The sequence below is a fragment of the Lissotriton helveticus genome, chromosome 6, assembly GCF_964261635.1.
Source record: "Lissotriton helveticus chromosome 6, aLisHel1.1, whole genome shotgun sequence".
NCBI lineage: Eukaryota > Metazoa > Chordata > Amphibia > Caudata > Salamandridae > Lissotriton > Lissotriton helveticus.
In genome coordinates, this window is record NC_136067.1 from 1,148,566,410 (window position 1) to 1,148,587,808 (window position 21,399).

General features: G+C 44.3%; 1 protein-coding gene across 1 annotated transcript in view; it reads left to right on the forward strand.

The window, feature by feature from the left end:
* The window catches only part of NT5DC1 (5'-nucleotidase domain containing 1), a 1,533,630-nt gene that overhangs the window by 1,034,030 nt on the left and 478,201 nt on the right, over positions 1-21,399 (forward strand). The window contains exon 7 of the mRNA XM_078648807.1: positions 9,218-9,392. Within this exon, the coding sequence (XP_078504933.1) occupies positions 9,218-9,392 (175 nt within the window). The remainder of the gene's footprint in view (positions 1-9,217; positions 9,393-21,399) is intronic.

The following is a 21,399-nucleotide window of genomic DNA, read 5'->3' on the forward strand; positions in this document are numbered from 1 at the left end:
CAGGGTGAAGAAAAATAAAATGGTAATGAATTAACTTCATTACCATTTTATTTTTCTCTCTGGGGCATTTCTGTGGGGCTAAGCTCCGCCGCTCAAACGGAGGAGCCGCCCCTGGTTCCAACCCATCATTTTTCCCCACTGTGCCGCTCTACACAGACGATACAGAAAAGGGGGTGGTGATGAACAGAGTGTCTGAATTAAGCAGACCACTCTTACCCAGTCCAAAGATCAGGGCTTGATCCATCACCGTTATTTATCTCACTGCCCCATCCCAGCTCAGAACCTGGCTATATGCAAATCAGTCTGTCCCTGGCCCAGTGCATCATGGGAACAGGGCAGACCAAACTACCAAGCCAATTCTTCACCAGAAAGGAGACAAGCTACCGGGGACCGGTTTCTGGCATTTCAGCCTCTTCGGCCCGGCTTGCTTGAATCCTGATGGAGCAGTGAGAAAGGGACTCATGTCTGAGTATACCCTGCCACACCTATAGTGGCCAAAAACGATACAGAAAAGGGGGTGGTGATGAACAGAGTGTCTGAATTAAGCAGACCACTCTTACCCAGTCCAAAGATCAGGGCTTGATCCATCACCGTTATTTATCTCACTGCCCCATCCCAGCTCAGAACCTGGCTATATGCAAATCAGTCTGTCCCTGGCCCAGTGCATCATGGGAACAGGGCAGACCAAACTACCAAGCCAATTCTTCACCAGAAAGGAGACAAGCTACCGGGGACCGGTTTCTGGCATTTCAGCCTCTTCGGCCCGGCTTGCTTGAATCCTGATGGAGCAGTGAGAAAGGGACTCATGTCTGAGTATACCCTGCCACACCTATAGTGGCCAAAAACGATACAGAAAAGGGGGTGGTGATGAACAGAGTGTCTGAATTAAGCAGACCACTCTTACCCAGTCCAAAGATCAGGGCTTGATCCATCACCGTTATTTATCTCACTGCCCCATCCCAGCTCAGAACCTGGCTATATGCAAATCAGTCTGTCCCTGGCCCAGTGCATCATGGGAACAGGGCAGACCAAACTACCAAGCCAATTCTTCACCAGAAAGGAGACAAGCTACCGGGGACCGGTTTCTGGCATTTCAGCCTCTTCGGCCCGGCTTGCTTGAATCCTGATGGAGCAGTGAGAAAGGGACTCATGTCTGAGTATACCCTGCCACACCTATAGTGGCCAAAAACGATACAGAAAAGGGGGTGGTGATGAACAGAGTGTCTGAATTAAGCAGACCACTCTTACCCAGTCCAAAGATCAGGGCTTGATCCATCACCGTTATTTATCTCACTGCCCCATCCCAGCTCAGAACCTGGCTATATGCAAATCAGTCTGTCCCTGGCCCAGTGCATCATGGGAACAGGGCAGACCAAACTACCAAGCCAATTCTTCACCAGAAAGGAGACAAGCTACCGGGGACCGGTTTCTGGCATTTCAGCCTCTTCGGCCCGGCTTGCCTGAATCCTGATGGAGCAGTGAGAAAGGGACTCATGTCTGAGTATACCCTGCCACACCTATAGTGGCCAAAAACGATTCAGAAAAGGGGGTGGTGATGAACAGAGTGTCTGAATTAAGCAGACCACTCTTACCCAGTCCAAAGATCAGGGCTTGATCCATCACCGTTATTTATCTCACTGCCCCATCCCAGCTCAGAACCTGGCTATATGCAAATTAGTCTGTCCCTGGCCCAGTGCATCATGGGAACAGGGCAGACCAAACTACCAAGCCAATTCTTCACCAGAAAGGAGACAAGCTACCGGGGACCGGTTTCTGGCATTTCAGCCTCTTCGGCCCGGCTTGCCTGAATCCTGATGGAGCAGTGAGAAAGGGACTCATGTCTGAGTATACCCTGCCACACCTATAGTGGCCAAAAACGATTCAGAAAAGGGGGTGGTGATGAACAGAGTGTCTGAATTAAGCAGACCACTCTTACCCAGTCCAAAGATCAGGGCTTGATCCATCACCGTTATTTATCTCACTGCCCCATCCCAGCTCAGAACCTGGCTATATGCAAATTAGTCTGTCCCTGGCCCAGTGCATCATGGGAACAGGGCAGACCAAACTACCAAGCCAATTCTTCACCAGAAAGGAGACAAGCTACCGGGGACCGGTTTCTGGCATTTCAGCCTCTTCGGCCCGGCTTGTCTGAATCCTGATGGAGCAGTGAGAAAGGGACTCATGTCTGAGTATACCCTGCCACACCTGTAGTGGCCAAAAACGATTCAGATCTGTTAGAAAACCCAAAACACCTAAACACCTGACTTTCCCTCAAAAGCAGAACACTTTTGTGGAAAATAATAGAGATCAAAGTCCCTTTGTTTCATGTTCTATTTATTGAATGACAATGCAAATTACCAGTTATGTTGGGGGCTAATGAAGATGATATATAGTAGTTGTGCCAGAGATGAAAAACTATCCTGCTGCAGTCCCTGGTCTTTTTTTAAGAAGCATATTTCATGTCATTGCTGAGCTTCTCTGAGAAGAGTGATTTTTTTGATTGCCCCAGCGTATTTCCCTCAAAACATAATAACAGTAGTTAGTATCTGTTAAAGCAGTGTGTAAAAAATGTAATATAAAACTTCAGTGCAGATAGCACTAGGTGGCAGTATTAGCCCACATATGAATTAAAGTGTTGCAGAAAAATATATGTAAAGCTGCAATGTCGGTACTGAAACTGTTTCTTTTCGGTTCCTCATTTGGTAGACTCTTTTGCAGAAGGGCTGCCTGCATTTCCATTACAAACACAAGTTAAAAATTGCTGTGCCTGATTCACGAACTTAAACTGAGACGGAAATCTAACTTTACGACTTTCGGTTTTCACAAAGGGGATTTACGAGTAGTAAAGTTAGACTTTTGTCTCAGTTAAACTTAAGACTAAAATGTAAGTTTAACCGAGACAAAAGTCTAACTTCACTACTCGTAAATGCCCTTTGTGAATACTGAAAGTTTGAAAGTTAGATTTTTGTCTCAGTTAACCTTTGGGAAACGGGCAGCTAGTGTGTGTGTGTGTGTGTGTGTATATATATATTAGCTACAGCTCGCAACAAGACACCGCTTACACGCGGAAATCACGGGTATGGACCAACTTGATTATTCAGCATTATTTTATTGTTCCCACATTTCGTCAAGACGCGTTTCGGCCGTTTAAGCGGCCTTGATCACCTGATCATGCGCAGAGACTTTCCCAAATTTAAAGTGCCAGTGCATCACATTGTTAATGGACATAGAAAAGTTACTTTCCGGTATGAATACCTAAGCATTGTCATTTGTGCAACTGATCATAGCCTAATTTTTTGGGATATTTTGTACATACCTGCCTAAATGCATACAGAAATAATTACATTTCTCCCCAAAAAAAAATTTCCTTAGCTCGTGGGCTGACCATAACAAAAACTTTTTTTGCATAATTGCTTTTTCTTATATATATGTCTTTTCCATTTGGTGTCCAACTCCTGTGATGTATCAAAGTAATTTTTACAACATGTGCTCACCTCTAGTGTAATAGATTATCATATAACCTAAAAAAACAAAACTTAAAAACATATTATCCTCACAAAGCTAAAGTATCCATAGACAATAATCATATCATATTTAGAAAAATATATATATATACACACAAAGTTATTGCACCAAAAGGAACGCTATATAATATATTCTTATTAGCTATCCCAATAACATTCAATTTGAAAAATTCATCGAAATGTAGAGTGCTATCGTGCTTCAATACTGTATTTCCACAGCAATTCAATTAAATATTTCATTGAAAGAAGAAAGTGCAATAGCGCAACAGTACTATGATTCAAAGTGCCATGTGCCTGACTACTTGAAAGTGACTTGTGCTTACAAAGTGCAAATATGGAAGCAAATATGAAGATTCATTACATAAGGCGGGCAATGTCTGCATATTTTAGTTGTGCAAATACGCAAACTTCTGGTAGGTCCTAAGGTGTGCAAAACACACTAAACAGGTATATACAGAACTTTATGTATTAATATAAATAAATACGCTACACTCTGTGACACTTCTAAAACAATTAATTAAAAGACACCTAAATAAAAACTACCCAAATGTCTTAAAACCAATTGCTAAAAACAGTCCTCACAAAGTATGTTCACTAGATAGAGTTATCATCATATTCATGTTCCTTATACCCCGATAGCAGATTAACAATGGCTATTTTTCATCAATTCATCTAATTTGAAACCTAGCAATCAGATTACCCTTTGACATACAGGTAGACAAATAGCAGAGGGGCATTTCTTTTATATTCACTAATCACAAGAATGTATGAAGATCCTCAGTCGCATTTAAACCCCCAGGCCACTTGGAGTCGAACTCCAATATTTAACTAGTTTCTGTTCTTCTTAACTTGGCTTCTCTATCCCCTCCTCTTCTGGTCTTTGGTATTGACTCTATTGCAAAATATCTTAAATGTTTGGGGTTACTATCATGTACGGCCTGGAAGTGTCTTGCGACTGGGTAATTCTGATCTTTATTAGTGATTGCCTTCAAATGCTGTAAAATTATTTTGTGCACCGCCAGTTTGGTACTACCTATATACTTTAGTTGACAATCACACTCCAGGACATACACGCAATACTCTGTTTTACAGGTAAGGTGTTGTTTTATTTCTATGTTTGTCCTGGGGAAAGCTGTTTTATAGGTTTAAGTATTAGTGCCAAACTGGCAGGCTCTGCATGTCAGGCATTTATAGAAAACCCTTTCTAGACGATAGCCAAATGTCCCGTTTGAAGCTTTCCTGACTGTTTTTTTATAACATATTTCCCATGCTCATAGATTTCCGGAAGGCTATAGCTGGGTTTGAGGGCATTTGGTCACCAATCACAGGGTCATTCTGGATGAAGTGCCAATTTCGTCTTATTATGCTCCTCAATTCCTTCTCCTGTTTGGAGTAGGTTAAAATCAGTCGGACCGGTTCAGGCTTCTTCTTTTCAACTTCCTGTATTTTGTTTGCCTTGTACATAAGGAGTTCCTCTCTTGATTTTAACTGGGACTTTTTTACTGCCGGTTTTACTACCTTCTGGCTGTACCCTCTATCTAAAAACCATGCACAACTCTGCACAACTCTCAACTGCTTTTGCTTCGCATCCAATGGATCGCTACATATACGTCGGATGCGAAGCATCTCCCCATACGGTATGCTTCTTATTAAATGGGGAGGGTGCGCACTGGTTGCGTGAAGACTGTGTTGCCTGAGGTCGGTTTTCTAAAAAGGGTAGTTGTTAATACATTGTTTTGAATTAAAACCTGTACATCTAAAAATGTCACAGAGTGATTGCTGATGTTAAAAGTAAATTTCAAATTAAGATCATTCTGATTAATTTCATCAATGAATTTTAACACACTCTCCTCTGCCCCACGGCATACAATAAAAAGATCGTCAATAAAACACAGCCAGGATATGATATGTGCTGTGCAAACTTGTTCAAAGTTTCGCCTAAGAACCAGCTCCTCCCACCAGCCCATAAACAAACAGGCATCACTGGGGGAGAAGCTGGCTCCCATGGTTACTCCTTGCACCTGCTGATAGAATTTGCCATTGAAGAGGAAATGATTGTTTTCCAAGCAAAAAGACAACATATCAAGTAACATTTTACTATGTTGGGCGTATTACATTGTTGTATATATATATATATATATATATATATCAATGGATTACTCAATTTAAGCTCGTAATCTTAAAATAATCCCTTCCTACTAAAGGATAGAACAAGCCGAAAGTAGCACAAGGGCACAGAGCCTACTGGAGGCAAATACTTAACTTACCTGTTGAACTGCAAAGCCCACCATGCATCATGGCGAATTTCGATAAGCCACGCCCACTAAAGGCGGTGTTCATTGAATCAATAAAGAAGAAACGAACAGGAGAAGTTTGTCTTTGCCCTTGTGTCAGCTCATGATTAAGAGGCGTGATTGCCTCGAAACGCGTCGAGAGTGGCAGAACGATGGATGAAACGAGAAGCGAGCTGCAGCGAGGCACATAATACCGGAAAGGTGGGGCCAGTGTTGTGTGCCCACTTGAGCGCAAGGGCGTTTGTTTGGTTGAAATATATATTATATAGATAGATAGATATATATATATTATATATATATATATATATATATATATATATATATATATATATATATATATATATATATATATATATCCTGATTCGCAGAGGTAAACTGAGGCAAAAGTCTAACTTTATGACATTCGGTATTCACAAAGGGCATTTGCTAGTACCAATGCTAGACTTTTGTCTCAGTTTAACTTAAGTTTAACAAAACTTAAGACAGAAGTCTAACTTTTCTACTTCTAAATGCCCTTTGTGAATACCGAAAGTCGTATCGTTGGACTTTCGTCTCGATTTACCTTTGTGAATTGGGCCGTACGTCACTCAGTTCTTCTCTACACCACTGTACTGTATGCCACTGCTCTCTACAGCAGTCTACTCTGCACCACTCTACACCACTGCACTCTGTGGCACTCTACACTAAAGCACTCTATGCCACAACACTTTACCCACTACACATTTGCCACTGCATTCTACCATGCACCACCCCACTCTCCGCCACTTAACTCTACGCCATTCTACTCTACAGCAATGCACTCTCCGCCACTGAACTCTATGCCACTCTACTGTGCACCTCTGCAATCTATGCCACTGTGCTCTACTCCGTGCCACTCTACTGCACTCTACCCTACTACACTTTACGCTAACCCACTCGGCATTGCTCCACTCTATGCCACTGCACTTTATGCCAATCTACACTAAGCCACTCTAGTTTACTCTGCACTACTGCACTCTACAACACGGCACTCTTCAATACTCTACTCTAGGCCACTGCACTCTACGCCACTTCACTCTACTCTGAAGCAAGGTATTATATGACACTCTGCCACTCTGTCACTCTGTGATGTTCCACTCTATGCCATTCCATTCTATGTCACTGCAGTTTACCCTGTGCCACTCCATTCTGTACTACTCTATGCTACTCTATTCTACGCCGCAGCACTCTATGCCACTCCACTCTATGCCAATGCACTCTATGACACTTTACTCAAAACCAAAGCCTCTACTCTGCAGCCCTCTACTCTATGCCAATGCCACTATTCCATTGCACTCTACATCACTGAACTCTACGCAGTTCTATTCTACTCTGCACCACTCTACTCTATGCCTCTCTACTCTGCACCACTCTACTCTACGCCACTGCACTCTACACCTATGCACTCTACCCTTCTCCACTGCACTCTGACACAGTACTATGCAAAACTGCACTCACCGCCATTGAACTCGACGCCACTCTATTCTGCACACTGAACTCTATGCCAATGCCCTCTGCTCTGCACCACTCCACTCTACACCACTGCACTCTATGCCAATGCCCTCTTTTCTGCACCACTCTACTCTGCAACATTGCACTCTATACCACTGCACTCAATGCCAATTCACTCTAATCTGTACCACTCCACTCTATGTCCGTGCACGCTAAGTCACTACTCTGTGCCACTGCACTCTAATCTGCACCACTCCACTCTACTCTATGCCGCACTATTCCACTCTGCGCCACCCCACTCTATGCCACTGCAATCTACGCTGCACCACTCTACACCACTCTACCCTGCACCACACTACTCTGTGTGACTGTGCTCTATGCCACTCTACTCTAAAAACACTGCACTCTACACCACTTTACTCAAAAACAATGCACTTTACACCAACTACTCTGCAACACTGCACTCTACGCCACTATACTCTACTCTGCAACACTCTACTCTGTCACTGCATGCTACGCATTGCGCTCTGTTACTGCACTCTACACCACTCTATTCGACTCTGCATCACTGTATTCCACACCACTGCTCTCTTCACCACTCTACACTGCACCATTCTACCCCACTCTACGCCACTGCATTCTATGCCACTCTATCTCATTCAACTCTACTCCACTCTATGCCCTTCCACACTGACACTTTACTCCCTCCATGACACTCAACAGCACTCTATGCCACTCCACAACACTCCACTACTCGCCACTCAACTCTCCACCACTCCACGCTACTCTACGCCCACTTGATAACACTCCACTGTACTGCACAACACTCTACTTTTTGATTGTCCACTCCACGCAACTTTCCTTTATGCCACTAACTTTAAGCCCTCCCACGCTGGTGACGGAACCGCTCCGTCACGCCATTCGGGTGGGCTGTGCTGGTGATGGAGCGGTTCCGTCACGGCCCGCTCGCCGCGCCTGCGCGGCGCGTTCTATTGAGCGTGCGGGCCGTGACGGAACCGCTCCGTCACAAGCACAGCCCACCCGAGGGGCGTGACGGAGCGGTTCCGTCACCAGCGTCGGAGCGCGCGCGCCCCGCGCCCCTTAGCGCTGCGGCGGAATTGCCGCCGCAGCTAAAGGGTTAAGCCATGCTGAACAGCAGCCACGCTGTTCTGCAACATGGATAAAACATATTGGCAAAGCCAATAGCTCTTGCATAGGCGAGACCTACAGGCTTTGCCAATGCTTGTTTACATATTGGTCCTATCATATCACTTCGCCACCATTGGGTGGACCATCGACGTAGAAACAGCAATGCATCCTGTTCGAAAATCGTGTCTGTACAGTACTGTGGGTGCGATTCTGAAAGTTATGCAAGCTATCGTTGCACACATGATCGTAAATATGTCGTGTCAACAGGAAGGGCTGGGAAAAGGCACTCCAAAGCTTACGTGTACAAAAAGATTCTCTGGAAGAAGCCCCACCTCCTACACCCTCCTCACAAGTTCCCAAAATACGTGTTTCTTCAGTAAACCAGCACTCGTTCAGTAAATGTATTTCATGTACCCGTTGAATTGTTCACAAATACTAGAAACTGCTGCCATCGTGTGGTCAAAATGAGAAACTATTTTAAAACATTTTGAAAGAAGGGAATGAATATATGAACTTATTGTATGTGATAGATGTGTAGGAATATCAGATTTTAGGCCAACCGTTTATTTTGGTTCAATGCTTGACTAACGTAAACGTTTCAGAAGCAAAACTGCCCTTTCAGCCTTCTTCAGGCCTCAGTTTGTGAATCAGAGAGGACTGCGCATTTTTGCTATGGTTAAACGCAGAGATCGCTTTTTTTTTGGTTTTTTTTGCTTACCTTGAGATTTACATTTTTATTTCTGAAGGACGTTTATGAGCTTCTTTGATTTTGTTTTTCAGAAGGCGCAGGCCTGTTTTTCCCGGCACTGAAAGAGAATCCAAGCAAGTATTTGCTCCCTTGCCCCGAATCTGTTAAAAGCTGGATCCGAAAATTGAAGGAAGAGGGGAAGATTATAATATTAATCACCAGCTCTCACAGTGACTACTGCAGACTTCTCTGCGAGCACATCCTCGGGTAAGGGCCGAAGACTATACAAGACTTACTAATGCTGCAGTCAGACTTCGAGAGAAGGACAGGTGGCTTCGCTCCTTTAGCAGTGCTTAATCTGAAAAAAACAGGGGCCTTATTTATGAGGCCTTGCAACACTTTCGCGCCACTGTTGTGTCACTCTTTGTGCCATATTGCGCCCTATTTACAATGTGACACATCTAAGCAGATGTGTAACTTTTTAAAGCCCTGTGCTACATTATATCTGCGCAAGGTAATATGTATGCAGGGTGGACGTTCCCCCGCAAAAAGCCTTGTAGATGTTTTGCAGTGAAATCTATCAGATTTCACTGCACCACTTCTAGGACGCCACAACGTAAATATCTTGCACCTGCCTCACAGCAGGCGTAAGACTGACACCGGCCCTTTCACATGGGGCTTTCCCCATGTGAAAGGACGCATTGCTGGAGTTGGGTCTGTTTTCAGACACATCCCAGCAATGCGTCACTTTTGCACCAACAGATACGTCAGAAATACTTACATATCTGTAACTGCTTGCGACATGGAGTGCCGTACATTAAATACGCTGCGTCCATCCTTCCCCAAAGAGGGCGCAGTGAAAACTGTTGCATCGCTGTTTTCACGCAGCGATGCTAACGTTTTCATAAATTAGGCCCCAGATTTTCTTAGGAACCCATTGCTGGTGCTGCCAAATGCCGGGGTTGTTGAATACTAAAGCTGCATAATCTTGATTCCACCTCGTGTCTTTTTCGATGCTATTCTACATTTCCTGTCTCTTTAGCTTATTTCTGCAGGTTCTTTCTTTTTCATCTCTGCTTTCTCACTTTGTCACTGTTTTCCTGTCCTTCTAAACCTATGACATGAGAAAAATCCAAGTCCCCAAAAATGATTGGCAGTGCTCACAGTTTACAAGCACTGGCACAAATTAAACACTGAGCATTAGGTTGTTATATATGCACATGTTTCTCCATGGGGATATCTGCCCCACTACCTTGAAAAAAAAGAGTTCCTGTATATTTTGAACAGTCTTGGATCTTTTGGGTTGAGTTTATTTTTATTATATTTTGAGACCAGTCTTAAAGAAGTCTTGTGAAGTGATTCCTTATACACTGTCTAAAAATTGCTGTGTTTTAACAATATATGGTCAAATTCACAAAAATGAGTTCAAAATCTGTTCGTGTAGGTGTTGTCCGACGTCTTCAGCTATTTTTCAACCTTCTCAACAATCACAAAGATTTCCAGGAGCCCTTGGCTGTCCAGTGGAATACTTTTTTGCATGAGCAAATATTCCCATTACTTTTTGATAATGCAGTTGCTAACTTTATTTTTTCTAGATGTCGAAAATAACTTCCCACTTGGAAAAACTCCTTCACCTGCAGTCTTCCCATGATTCATTGCCATGACAGTTTTCGCAGTAACTCCATATTGAACCCACGCATTGGTTGACAGTGTTTATAATACTGTGTTTGACGCACAGATTGTATTGGCCCCTTCCACATTAAAGCGTATATGAAGCCCAAATTGTCATGACAATTTCCATAATGACCCAGCATGCAAAGTACACATTCCTGTCATGGCAGTCTATGCTCTGCATACTGGTTATTGGACGTAAATGTCCCATGATTAGCAAATGCATGTGTAACCCAACCCTGAGGTCCTGACTGCATATGCAACTTTTTATTTAGTTCTGCAGTCATGATAACTGCTTGTGCGCTGAGGCCTGGGCCTGTCATTGATAACGTGAAGTTCAGAACCTGTTACTGCTTGCCTGCTGAGGCCTGTCCTTGATAACATGAAGTGCATGACTTGTTACTGTTTGTGCTTGGAGTCCTGGGCCTGTCCTTGATAACATAAAGTCCAGTACCTGTACAGCGATTTGGAGGGACTGCACCAAACGTGCCCTCACAGCGGGTATAGGAGTACTGTCCATGCCTTGGGTAAGTCACTGAAAACAGTGGTAGTGGATGGGTCTCACTGAGAGTGGCATGAGAGAAGGACACACAGAGAGAATGCTCCCATGCAAACCTGGAACTTGTGCCCAGGGAAGCTCAAAGTGGTGAAAGGTGTTTGAACTGATATGTTTAAGTTACTGTGGGGCATATTACCAACAACTAGCGATAATTATCGCTAGGTTGGCTTAGCGGCAATAATTTTATCGCCGTGTAGCGACGATTTTCATCGCTTAGGAGCCTTGATATTATCAAGGTGTATCTCCTAAGCGATAAAAATCGGCCGAAATGCATGAATATCACTGAAAAGTCAGCGATATTCATGCATTACCGAGCAAATGCTCTTAGCCATGTTATCCACCTCCCATTGGATAACATGGCTAAGAACTGCTCAGGGCAGGTGTTAGCTTTTGGAGATATGCGCGCTTAGCGCGAATATCTCCAAAAGTTGGTAATAGGAGATAGCGATGTTAGCGACTGTTTCCAGTCGCTAACATCTTGGCACGCCCACTTTGCATGTCATTAGTGATAAATTTCTCTGATATGCAAAGCGGGGCCAAGATGGTCGCTATTTCCTACTAGCTGTCGCTAACTGGTGTTAGCGACAGCTAGGTAATAGGGAGATAATTGTATCTCCGCTTTCTTGGCTTTTAAAGCCACAAAAACGGAGATAAATCCCTTGATAATATGCCCCTGTGTTTGCTTTTATGGCAATTGTCGTAATAAAGCTATGCGATTATATGTAAATTTTACTTTTGTGATACTCTTGAGTCTCCTATAGCTGTGTCTAATCAATGCCTCTCCTATGCTATTCACTGCAGGCTGTATATATTACCGACTTCAAATAACAGCCCTGTACCTGAAAACTCTACTGCATTTTATAGTATACTTATTTTGCTCCGAGACTTAAGTGCTTTCTTTTAACTAAAAGATAAGCACTGAGTGGGACAGTACATTATTGTGTCAGTTGGTTAACTTCTGAGTTCTTGTCTCCCACAATATCTTCCTGCGGAGCCTTCAGCAGTTTGCCCTCATTGCTCTGAGTTGAAAGCGCAGAAAGGATGTGATCGGCCCAGTTCTCAAAACCACAGTAGGACACACCCCATGACACCAATGGCAACTGGATGGAAAGAAAATTGGCCACCCAACCAATCCAAGCCATCCATCTAAAGTTTCTGCCCTCTCAAGTCCCTTCTCCCAAATATTTCCTAAATGGAACCAGCAGCTTAAGGTCCATGTAATAGATGTCATGATCTGCACAAATCACACAAACATAGCTCTAGTTGCTATGCTCTTTCGAGTGGGCACCATTTGCTGTTTAACAATGCATTAGATTGATTTCAATTCCGTACATGACTTACTAGATCTGGGTATTCAAAGCCATTCCATAACAAGTCTTGACAAAGGTTAGACAAACGAATTATGCAGAGATGGGAGGCGAGCAAACTTGCTCATTTTCAATATGGGGAGGGGGCAGGTAGGCTCTTGGCCTGGAAAGTAAAATCGGACCGAGTGCGAAATCATATCGATTCAGTGACAACGGAGTGCGGCACCTTTAAAAATGATGCTGACATCAGGGAAGTCTTTAAAGACTTCTTCCAAACAATATATCAGGAGAACCTGTGTGCCACCTCTGAAGATGTTGCTAATTGGTTAAAAGATCTTTCTTTACCATCCTTGACGGATGAACAGAGCACATTCTTGGATAATGAAATAACGAAGGATGAGGTGGAGCAGGCTATACAGAGAGCCAAGGGAGGTAAGGCTGCGGGAACAGACGGTTTACCGGCAGAAATCTATAAAAACCTGCTATTGGCGGTGTCTCCAGTTCTGGTGGAACTGTTTAACAAGATCTTGAGAGAGGGAGAGGCCCCCCCAGCATCCTGGGATAGCGACTCGATAACATTAATCCTGAAGCCTGGAAAGCCCCCATCTGACTGCGGTTCGTATCGGCCAATTTCAATCCTAAACGCCGATTATAAGATCTTGGCGGCAATATTGGCCAAGAGGCTCGGTCAGGTAGCTCCAGATATACTGAACTCTAACCAAAAAGGTTTCGTAAAGGGGAGGCAGCTGTTCGAGCTCACGTACGACTTGCTCGGAGCTATAGATCTGGCGACTAAGGAGACTCTGCCCCTCTCGGTCCTCACCTTGGACGCCACCAAGGCCTTCGACAGGGTCAATCGGCAATACCTGTCGGAGGCCTTGTTGAGGTTCAATGTGGGAGACAAATTCCGTAGAGCAATAAAACTGCTGTATGGAAACCCCTCGGCCTCCATCCTGATCAATGGAGGGTTGTCTGAGCCATTTAGGGTAGCGAGGGGAACGAGACAGGGTTGCCCCCTGTCCCCTCTATTATTCGATTTGTATATAGAGCCGTTCGCGCAGAAACTGAGAGAAAACCAACAAATCAAACCATTTGTCTACTGTGATTGGATTAAAAAAGTTGCCCTCTACGCAGATGATATTATGATTTTTTCACCAGATATAAATACTGCGTTTCCAGTGGTTATAGATCTCGCCTTGGAGTTTGGAAAGGTGTCAGGATACGAGGTGAATGCCTCTAAAACTGAGTCAATGTCATGGAACGTTAACCTAAACACACATAGTGCGACATCGAGGGCTAACTTGAGATATCTGGGGATTGTCATAGATAAAAATATAAACATGATTGTCTCTCTGAATTTTGCAAAAGTTGCAGCACAGTGCCGAAAATCAATGAGAGCATGGGCACATCTCCCTCTCACCATCCTGGGGAAGGTAAACCTAGTTAAAATGTCCATACTGCCAAAGATTACATTTTTATTCAATTCAATACCGTTGTTTTTTGACCCTAAATTAATTGCAAAACTGCAGAGTGAGATATTTTCTTTTATCTGGAATAATAAGAATCCCAGAATTGCCTGGAAAAAGATAAGGCGCCGGAGGGAGAAGGGCGGGTTGGCGGGTCCAGACCTTCAGGCTTATGCATGGGCATTCCAGCAAACGCATGCACGTACGCTTTTTAAAACACCAGCTGATTCAGGCCTGGGCCTTATGTTTTCCACTTTGCTGAGGTGTGAGGGAGTTGGGCAGGCCAGTTTTCTGTTTAAGTTTGGAGATCCCAAATTCTTTAAAAAAATAAAGCTGAAGATACTACAGGGGATGGCCAATACATGGTACAGAGTTAGACACTCGATTAAGTTAGGATATTTTTCAAGCAGAGCTCCAATATGGGACTTACCTGCACCCCCTCCCTGGGCGGAAGACGCACTAGTCTCACCACTAAAAGAGGCAGGAATCGTATCTTGGGGTGACTTATTTACTGATGGACATCTGCTTCCATGGAACTATTTGTCTAACAAAGTCGGACCGAGATTCTCTAGACTCAAATATCTACAACCTCAAGCTGGTCCCAGGCGCAAAATATACTGCCCTCACGTAACAGCAGGCTCCCTATAGGGGGAGTGAGCGAACTAGAAACATGCCTGCTTGATAAACCACCTATAAAAAAAGAGATCTCGCTCTGGTATAACAAGATCATAGAGGAATCAGATGGTAAATTCTGTCTTCCAACGCAATTGTGGGCGGAGTCTATGCCAGGAGTAGATGTGGAAGAACTTTGGCTAACCTCATGCAGTGTATTGTGGGATTTGGTTAAGCCTGCGTGGCTACGAAGGAACCACGTATTCACAATTCATAGAGCTTATTACTCCCCGCAGAGACTGTCAAAATTTTCCCAAACAGGGCCAGTCTCCTGCCCAAGATGTGGCTTGGTGGCGGCGTCCGACATCCACATGTTTTGCGAATGCCCACAAATCACTCCATTCTGGGATTCCATAAGTAGAAAATTGTCCTTGATTCTGGGCTATCAGGTTACCATCGATCTTGGCTTAGTCATCTTTGGCCTGAGAGGAAAAACTCGTAACGCTGCCTCCAACTTAGTGTTCTATTCCATTCTGGCGGCCCGCAGGGAAATTTGTAGACATTGGAAAGACGCTTTGCCACCCACTTTTTATGAATGGCGTGCTTCAATCCTCCAGATTTCGAAACTTGACTTGGCAAGGGGAGGAAATCAGGTGAAAAGAGCTTTTTGGAAGCTGCTGGAGAGGTCCTGTTGACACCTGGGGCTTTTTTTTTTTTTTTTTTCCCAGGTCCGATGATTATTGCTGACATGGCTCACCTCTCGGCTCTGCCACAGTACTGTCGAAGCTTAAAGGGCCTTGGTATTCCGGGCAACATTGTCCATCAGAGCAACCCGCATGCTAGAATCTCACGGCCTGCCAGCTGATACTGATGGGGTTTGGTTTACCACTCTTCCTACGCGATCCCCGCCAGCTGTAGCTGAGTCAGTACAGAGGCTTTGCCTGACTTTCGGTTCTGCGGTAGTTTCTCTGTCTTGACAGATTGGAGCCAATGAACGCAAATGAGGATAAAAAAAAAAAAAAAAAAAAAAGTGAGATTTCTGGACTTTTACACTGAGAGGCTTTGACTTGTGTCAAGGTGTGTAAGACAGTGTATTTGAAGAGGGTGCTGGCACTTGTTACACCTTCTCAGGATGGTTCCTGTTCTTTATGTGGACAATGTGGACATTTCTCAGCAGGACTGTCATTCTTTGAATGTGCCAGCAGCACTTCTGAACAAGACTGCTATACATTAAATAGAGGAGTCCCTGCAGTTAGTGGCAGGGCTGTTGTTCTTTTAAATGGATACAATGTTCACTTAGAATTGCTGCAATAGGTTCAGTAGGGCAATGCCTGCAGTCCTCATTGGGCCTGCTAAACCTTTAGTGATTGAATCGTGCCCCATCCACTGGACCTATAATGATGTTAAGATTGAATGTATTGATCCAAAAGAACATTAAGCCACCTGGCTAGGATCATTAATGCAGAAGTATGAGAGTTCTGACAAGACGTTGTGGGTGGTTCCTAAGGAGCAGTACTTGATAAGCGCGCTGAGCGGTCTCCTGTTTCATTCAAAAGAGTGTTTGGTAGCAAAATGCAACAAAGGCTCTAAAGAGAAAGTTGTGTTGCCATGACTGTGGCCCTGTGTGATCCATTCAAAAGGTATCACTGAAGCATAGTGAGTTTAGGAGGTAAATTAGGGAGGGCAAGGCCCCTATGGAAACAGGGCTAGAGGAGATCTGAGACACGGAGTAGAAGGAGGGGCTCACATGGAAGTAGGAGAACCAGGAAAGAGCAAGGCCCATTACACCAAACGTACATGGCTTTTAGTAGGGCATTGTGGCTAACCCTATCTTTGCAAAACAAACAAGATGCTAGACGGAATGTTGCACAATGGCAAAACATTCACCCCTAGTCACAGATCTGGGTTTAATCCATCGGTATTTTGCTCACCAAGCCACCCCAGTTCAGACATGGCCATATGCAAATCAGTCTTGGCCCTGTGCCTCATGGGAACAGTCCAGCCCGATCTGCCAAGCCATGTCTTTCCTGGACCAGAATCAAGCATCCCAGGACCGGTTTCTGGCTATCAGCCGTCTTCAGCCAGGATAGCTTGACTCCAGTGACGTAGTGAGCACGGGACCCAGATCAGTGACTGGGGGTGAATGTTTTGCCATTGCGCAACATTCTGTCAATCATCTTGTGTGTTTTGCTAACTCTATCTTTGACCTTGACTGGTCAAGTAGGATTAGTATGGAGGTAAGAATGTTGTAATGGGCAAGAGGGAAGTTCAGGGCATGTCAAGTCCAGTGGTTAAATGGACCATCCTGTGAATGATGTCACAATATGTCCCAAAAAACAAACATATATCAATGAAAGGAGCATTCTGACATTCTTATTGTTATTGATTGTTAGTGTGGCAGGGCTAGCTACAGAGTCTGTCTGAAAGGAATTTAAGAGTCTTTTGGTGAACAAGTTGAAAAGTAGTTTCTCAAAGATTACAAAGAAGAAGCAGAGGAAGACTGCCTGGAATCAATTTATTGTAGTGCAATGGTGACTTGTTTTTTTTTTTTTAGCAACTCGAGACTTGCCTGATATGGGCTCAGTTTCGTTCAGATTGGTTGCAGTGGCATATTAAAGAAAAAGGGGTAACCCTGTGTCCCTCCTACCAGCTGCATACGGATTTATGTAGCTGGTAGGAGGGACGATGCACCTCCTCCCCACTTGATTGATTCCTGATTCATAACCCGGATACGACTGGCCATTGCCCCACACAGACTCAGGCTAAGATTCCCCAGTCTGAAATCCAAACTGTCATCAATATTCACCTGTATTCCTGTCTTGAGAAAGACCCGCCGCGACCACCTACTGGGGCGCAAGAGGGTCGAAACGTCGACGCATGTCATAGGTCCAGAACCACCAGGATCCCAATAGGAACACTAGGACTCCTTGGTTGAAAATCAGCATCTGGCCAATGAAACACTTGTATATATTTGTATATAGAAAATCCCCTTGCACTGTATATTCCTTCACTCATTGTGCACTCTTCACTCAAAGTCACATTTTTGCACTTTTTCTGACAGTCCTATCATGCATTGTATGTTACCTTTGAATGAAGTAATTCAGATATACATTGAGCAAGGGACCCACATCTAGGCATACCCTTGACCACATCAGACACAAAAGTGGATAGGAAGATGCTTGCAAAAAGTCTAAACACTGTCAATCACTCAGGGTAGTTTTCCAACCCATCGTTCTTATGCCCGCTATGCCACCTCAGTTTGGACCCAGCCATATGCCAATCGATCTTGACCCTGCTCCCATAGGAAAAATCCAGGCTGAACTGCCACGTCAAGTCCTCAGAAACCGGAACACAAGCAACTCAACAAATGTTTCACCCTGATTTGGGCTCGTCAGTCGGGTGCAGCTTGGTTTCAGTAGCACAGCAAGCAAAGAGCTTGCATCTGGACTTGCCCTTGTCCACTTAGGGCGATCCAAAGCTGGGCCATTGACTCAGGGGTTTCCGAGGTATTCTAACTCTGACCCTTCCTAGTAATGATAGGAAGATGCTACATAGTGGTATTGAAGTGGATAAGATTCGAGAGGCACAACAATAACTCAAACAAAGGAAGTCGCCTTTGCCCATTGGGTTTCCATCCAAGTTCTTTAAATACCTGGGGCTACCATTCAGGGAGCTGATAAGCAACGTTCTGCATGAGGCAATAAGAGTAGGGAGCCTGCCACAAAACTTTAGGATGGCAACCATAGCGCTCAACCACAAGGAGAGAAAGCCTGCAGAATAGTGCACCCCCTACAGACCAATCAGTTTGCCCAACTTCGAAATAAGAATCTTGGCAAGAGTGTCGGCCAGTCAATTCATTCAAATCATTGACAAATGAATAGCTCCACACTTGTTGGGCTTTAAAGTCCTGCGATCAAAGCGACATAGCCTTAGCTGGCTATCTGGGTTCCTGACGAGGGGTTGATACCTTGCGGGAGCTGGCTATTCTACTGTCCTAGATACCGAAAGGCATCTGATTCGGTCAAATGGCATTATCTGTTTGCAGGAGCTGTTCATTTTGTTGCCCCTAGAAGCCAAAAAGGCATTAGAATTGGTAGAATGCCATCATCTGTTTTGCATTATCTGTTGGCTATCTCACATAAAACTGGGTTTGGATCCAAGTTTCTGTCATGAATAAGGTTTCCAGATGCCCAACCAGTAGCTTTGGTAAAGGTTAATGGAGAATTGTCACGGGAGTTCAACCTGGGGTGGAGGATGAGTCAGGGATACCTTCTCTTTCCCCTACTGTTTGCTCACGGTGTATGAATGGGTACAGGTGGACACTCAGATCTGTGAGCTAGGCGGACACCGGATTGGAAGATGTTTTATCCCTGTATGCTGAAAATGTATTGATGTATTTGGCAGATCCGGTGCAGTATCCAGAGTCTTGTAAATAGTGGACCTATTTGGTAGACACTCAGGGATATGCATCAACTGGCACAAGTCAATGGAACAGGTAATCAAATTATGGAAAAGGGCTCTGTGAAAGCTAGGGTGGGAGATGACACTGAAAATGCCCCTGTAGGAGTCAAATGTTTTGACAGATTTTACATTATTGAAGGGGCATATGCAATGGGACATGCTAGAGATATCCAAACTGGGCAACATATGGGACTTTAGGGGACACCTTCCATTTAAAGAGCTACAACATCAATGCAAGCTGGCTGCAAACTAACATTATCGCTATATTCATGTAAAATATGTTCTGGCAAGATATGGGGATCGACCTCAGGGTGTAGCTGAGGAAAGGCCCCCAGAATATAGACTTTTAGCTGTCCCCCACAAAAGCATGCTGTACGAAATTGGGTTTTTGATTGAGGGGGTGAAAGCCCATCTCAAACAATAACCACAGTCAGGATGAGCCACACAGTCACTAAATTAACCTCTGCTTAAACCTCTGGTAGATTGGCACAAAAGCAGTCACCCTAAACCTAGAGGCACTATGTTAAGTATGTATGCAACACACCAACAGTAATAAAGAGAAAACACAACCCAATAAAAATCAAAGACAATTTAGAAAAGTAGTATAAATTTTAATAAATAAAATGAGACCAAAATGGCAAACGTCCAGTTAGTAGAACCGGAGATCAGCAATTTAAAAAGTTTTAGTAAAAATAGCACAAGGAGCAGAAAGCACTAACTGTGGGTATCTGGTAGCACTAGCCAGGAACAAAGTTACAAGTTCAGGCCAACAGTGATGGGGTGTGGGCCAGGTTAGTACTGCTAAGAACGTTACCTTCTCAAAGTCTGGTGAGCAGAAATCAAAACTTTAGGATTTCACAGAAGAAGCTCCACTGATGGCAGCCAAGGGTCCAGGATCTTGGGAGGCACCTCTTGGGGATCAGAAACACACTCCAGCAGAAGCCAACAGGACTCAGACAGGTCAAGGTGCATGTCCTGTTGCAGGATTAGGCAGAGCCAGTTGTAGCAGGTCAGCTGGACAGTTGAAGAGAGGCCTCTGGAACTTGCGTCCATCTAGCTCAGAACAGGAGGTCAGCCAACTGACCCTTCGAGTCACTCTGGTAGTCCTGTGTTCAAGGAGATAATCCACTCTCCTTCAAGGCAGGCTTCAAGCAGCAGGATAGTCCTCTGAAGAATAAGGCAGGCCTCAAGCAGCAGGGCAGTCCTCTGGTACCAGCAGCAGGGCAGTGTAAAGATCCACTCTGATGCAGTGTAGGAAGGAATGTAATCTTTATTGGTCCGAGATACATTCACAGCTACCTCCAGCTTGCTCTCCCAGCTCCTAAGCTCCAACCTCCCTTCACCTTCAAAGAACAACATTCCACCCACCAACATTGTTCTAAATTCCATCCCAGGAAGCTAAGACAACTCCACACATCTTCCCGCTTATACATAATAAATATCATTGTCAATCCCTAAACAATACATGGACTGACATGTTAAAAAAGTAAATGAGGAATAGGCTTGGAAACAAGCGATAGTGGCAAGAACAAAACACTAGTCACCGGGAATTGGCTGGGGAGCATGACATTTGGAGACATTCCCCACACTCCAAGCAGAACCATCAGCTTAAATGAGAATATTCTTTTTCACAGTTTTTACTTGTACTGGTTTAGAAAACTTGCTCTCACCATTGGTGACAATACTGCATCTTTTAGCTGCAACCCAATCACCCTTCGTTATGTCAGACACTTTGTCACCTTTCTTGGCACTGTAATACTCCGTTGCAACAAATTGCTTCTGAGTCACATCACTCCCTACAGCCGCACGATTGACCAACATGCAGTCCTTGTCCATAAGCCAACCTGGAACCTCTTTCACACCAGGCTCTTGCCCCTTGAGGGAGATGAAGGGAGACACTCCAGTGACTGAGTGTGGCATCACTCTATAGGACCACGCCAATTTTTTCAATTCCTCAAACCAGGATAACCCATTGGAGAGTGAAGTTGTATGTTTTCCATAAACTGATTCTCTGAACCAATCAATTGGCTTTAGGTCTGAACAAAGTCACCTGTTCGTGTTTAATCCCCAGTTTGCACAGAAATTCTTGCATCTTCCTCGACACGAATTGTACACAATTGTCGGATACCAGGGTCTTTGGAATGCCTTCATTCATAAACACCCTCTCCAAAAAGCCTACTACCTTCTCAGTGGAGAGG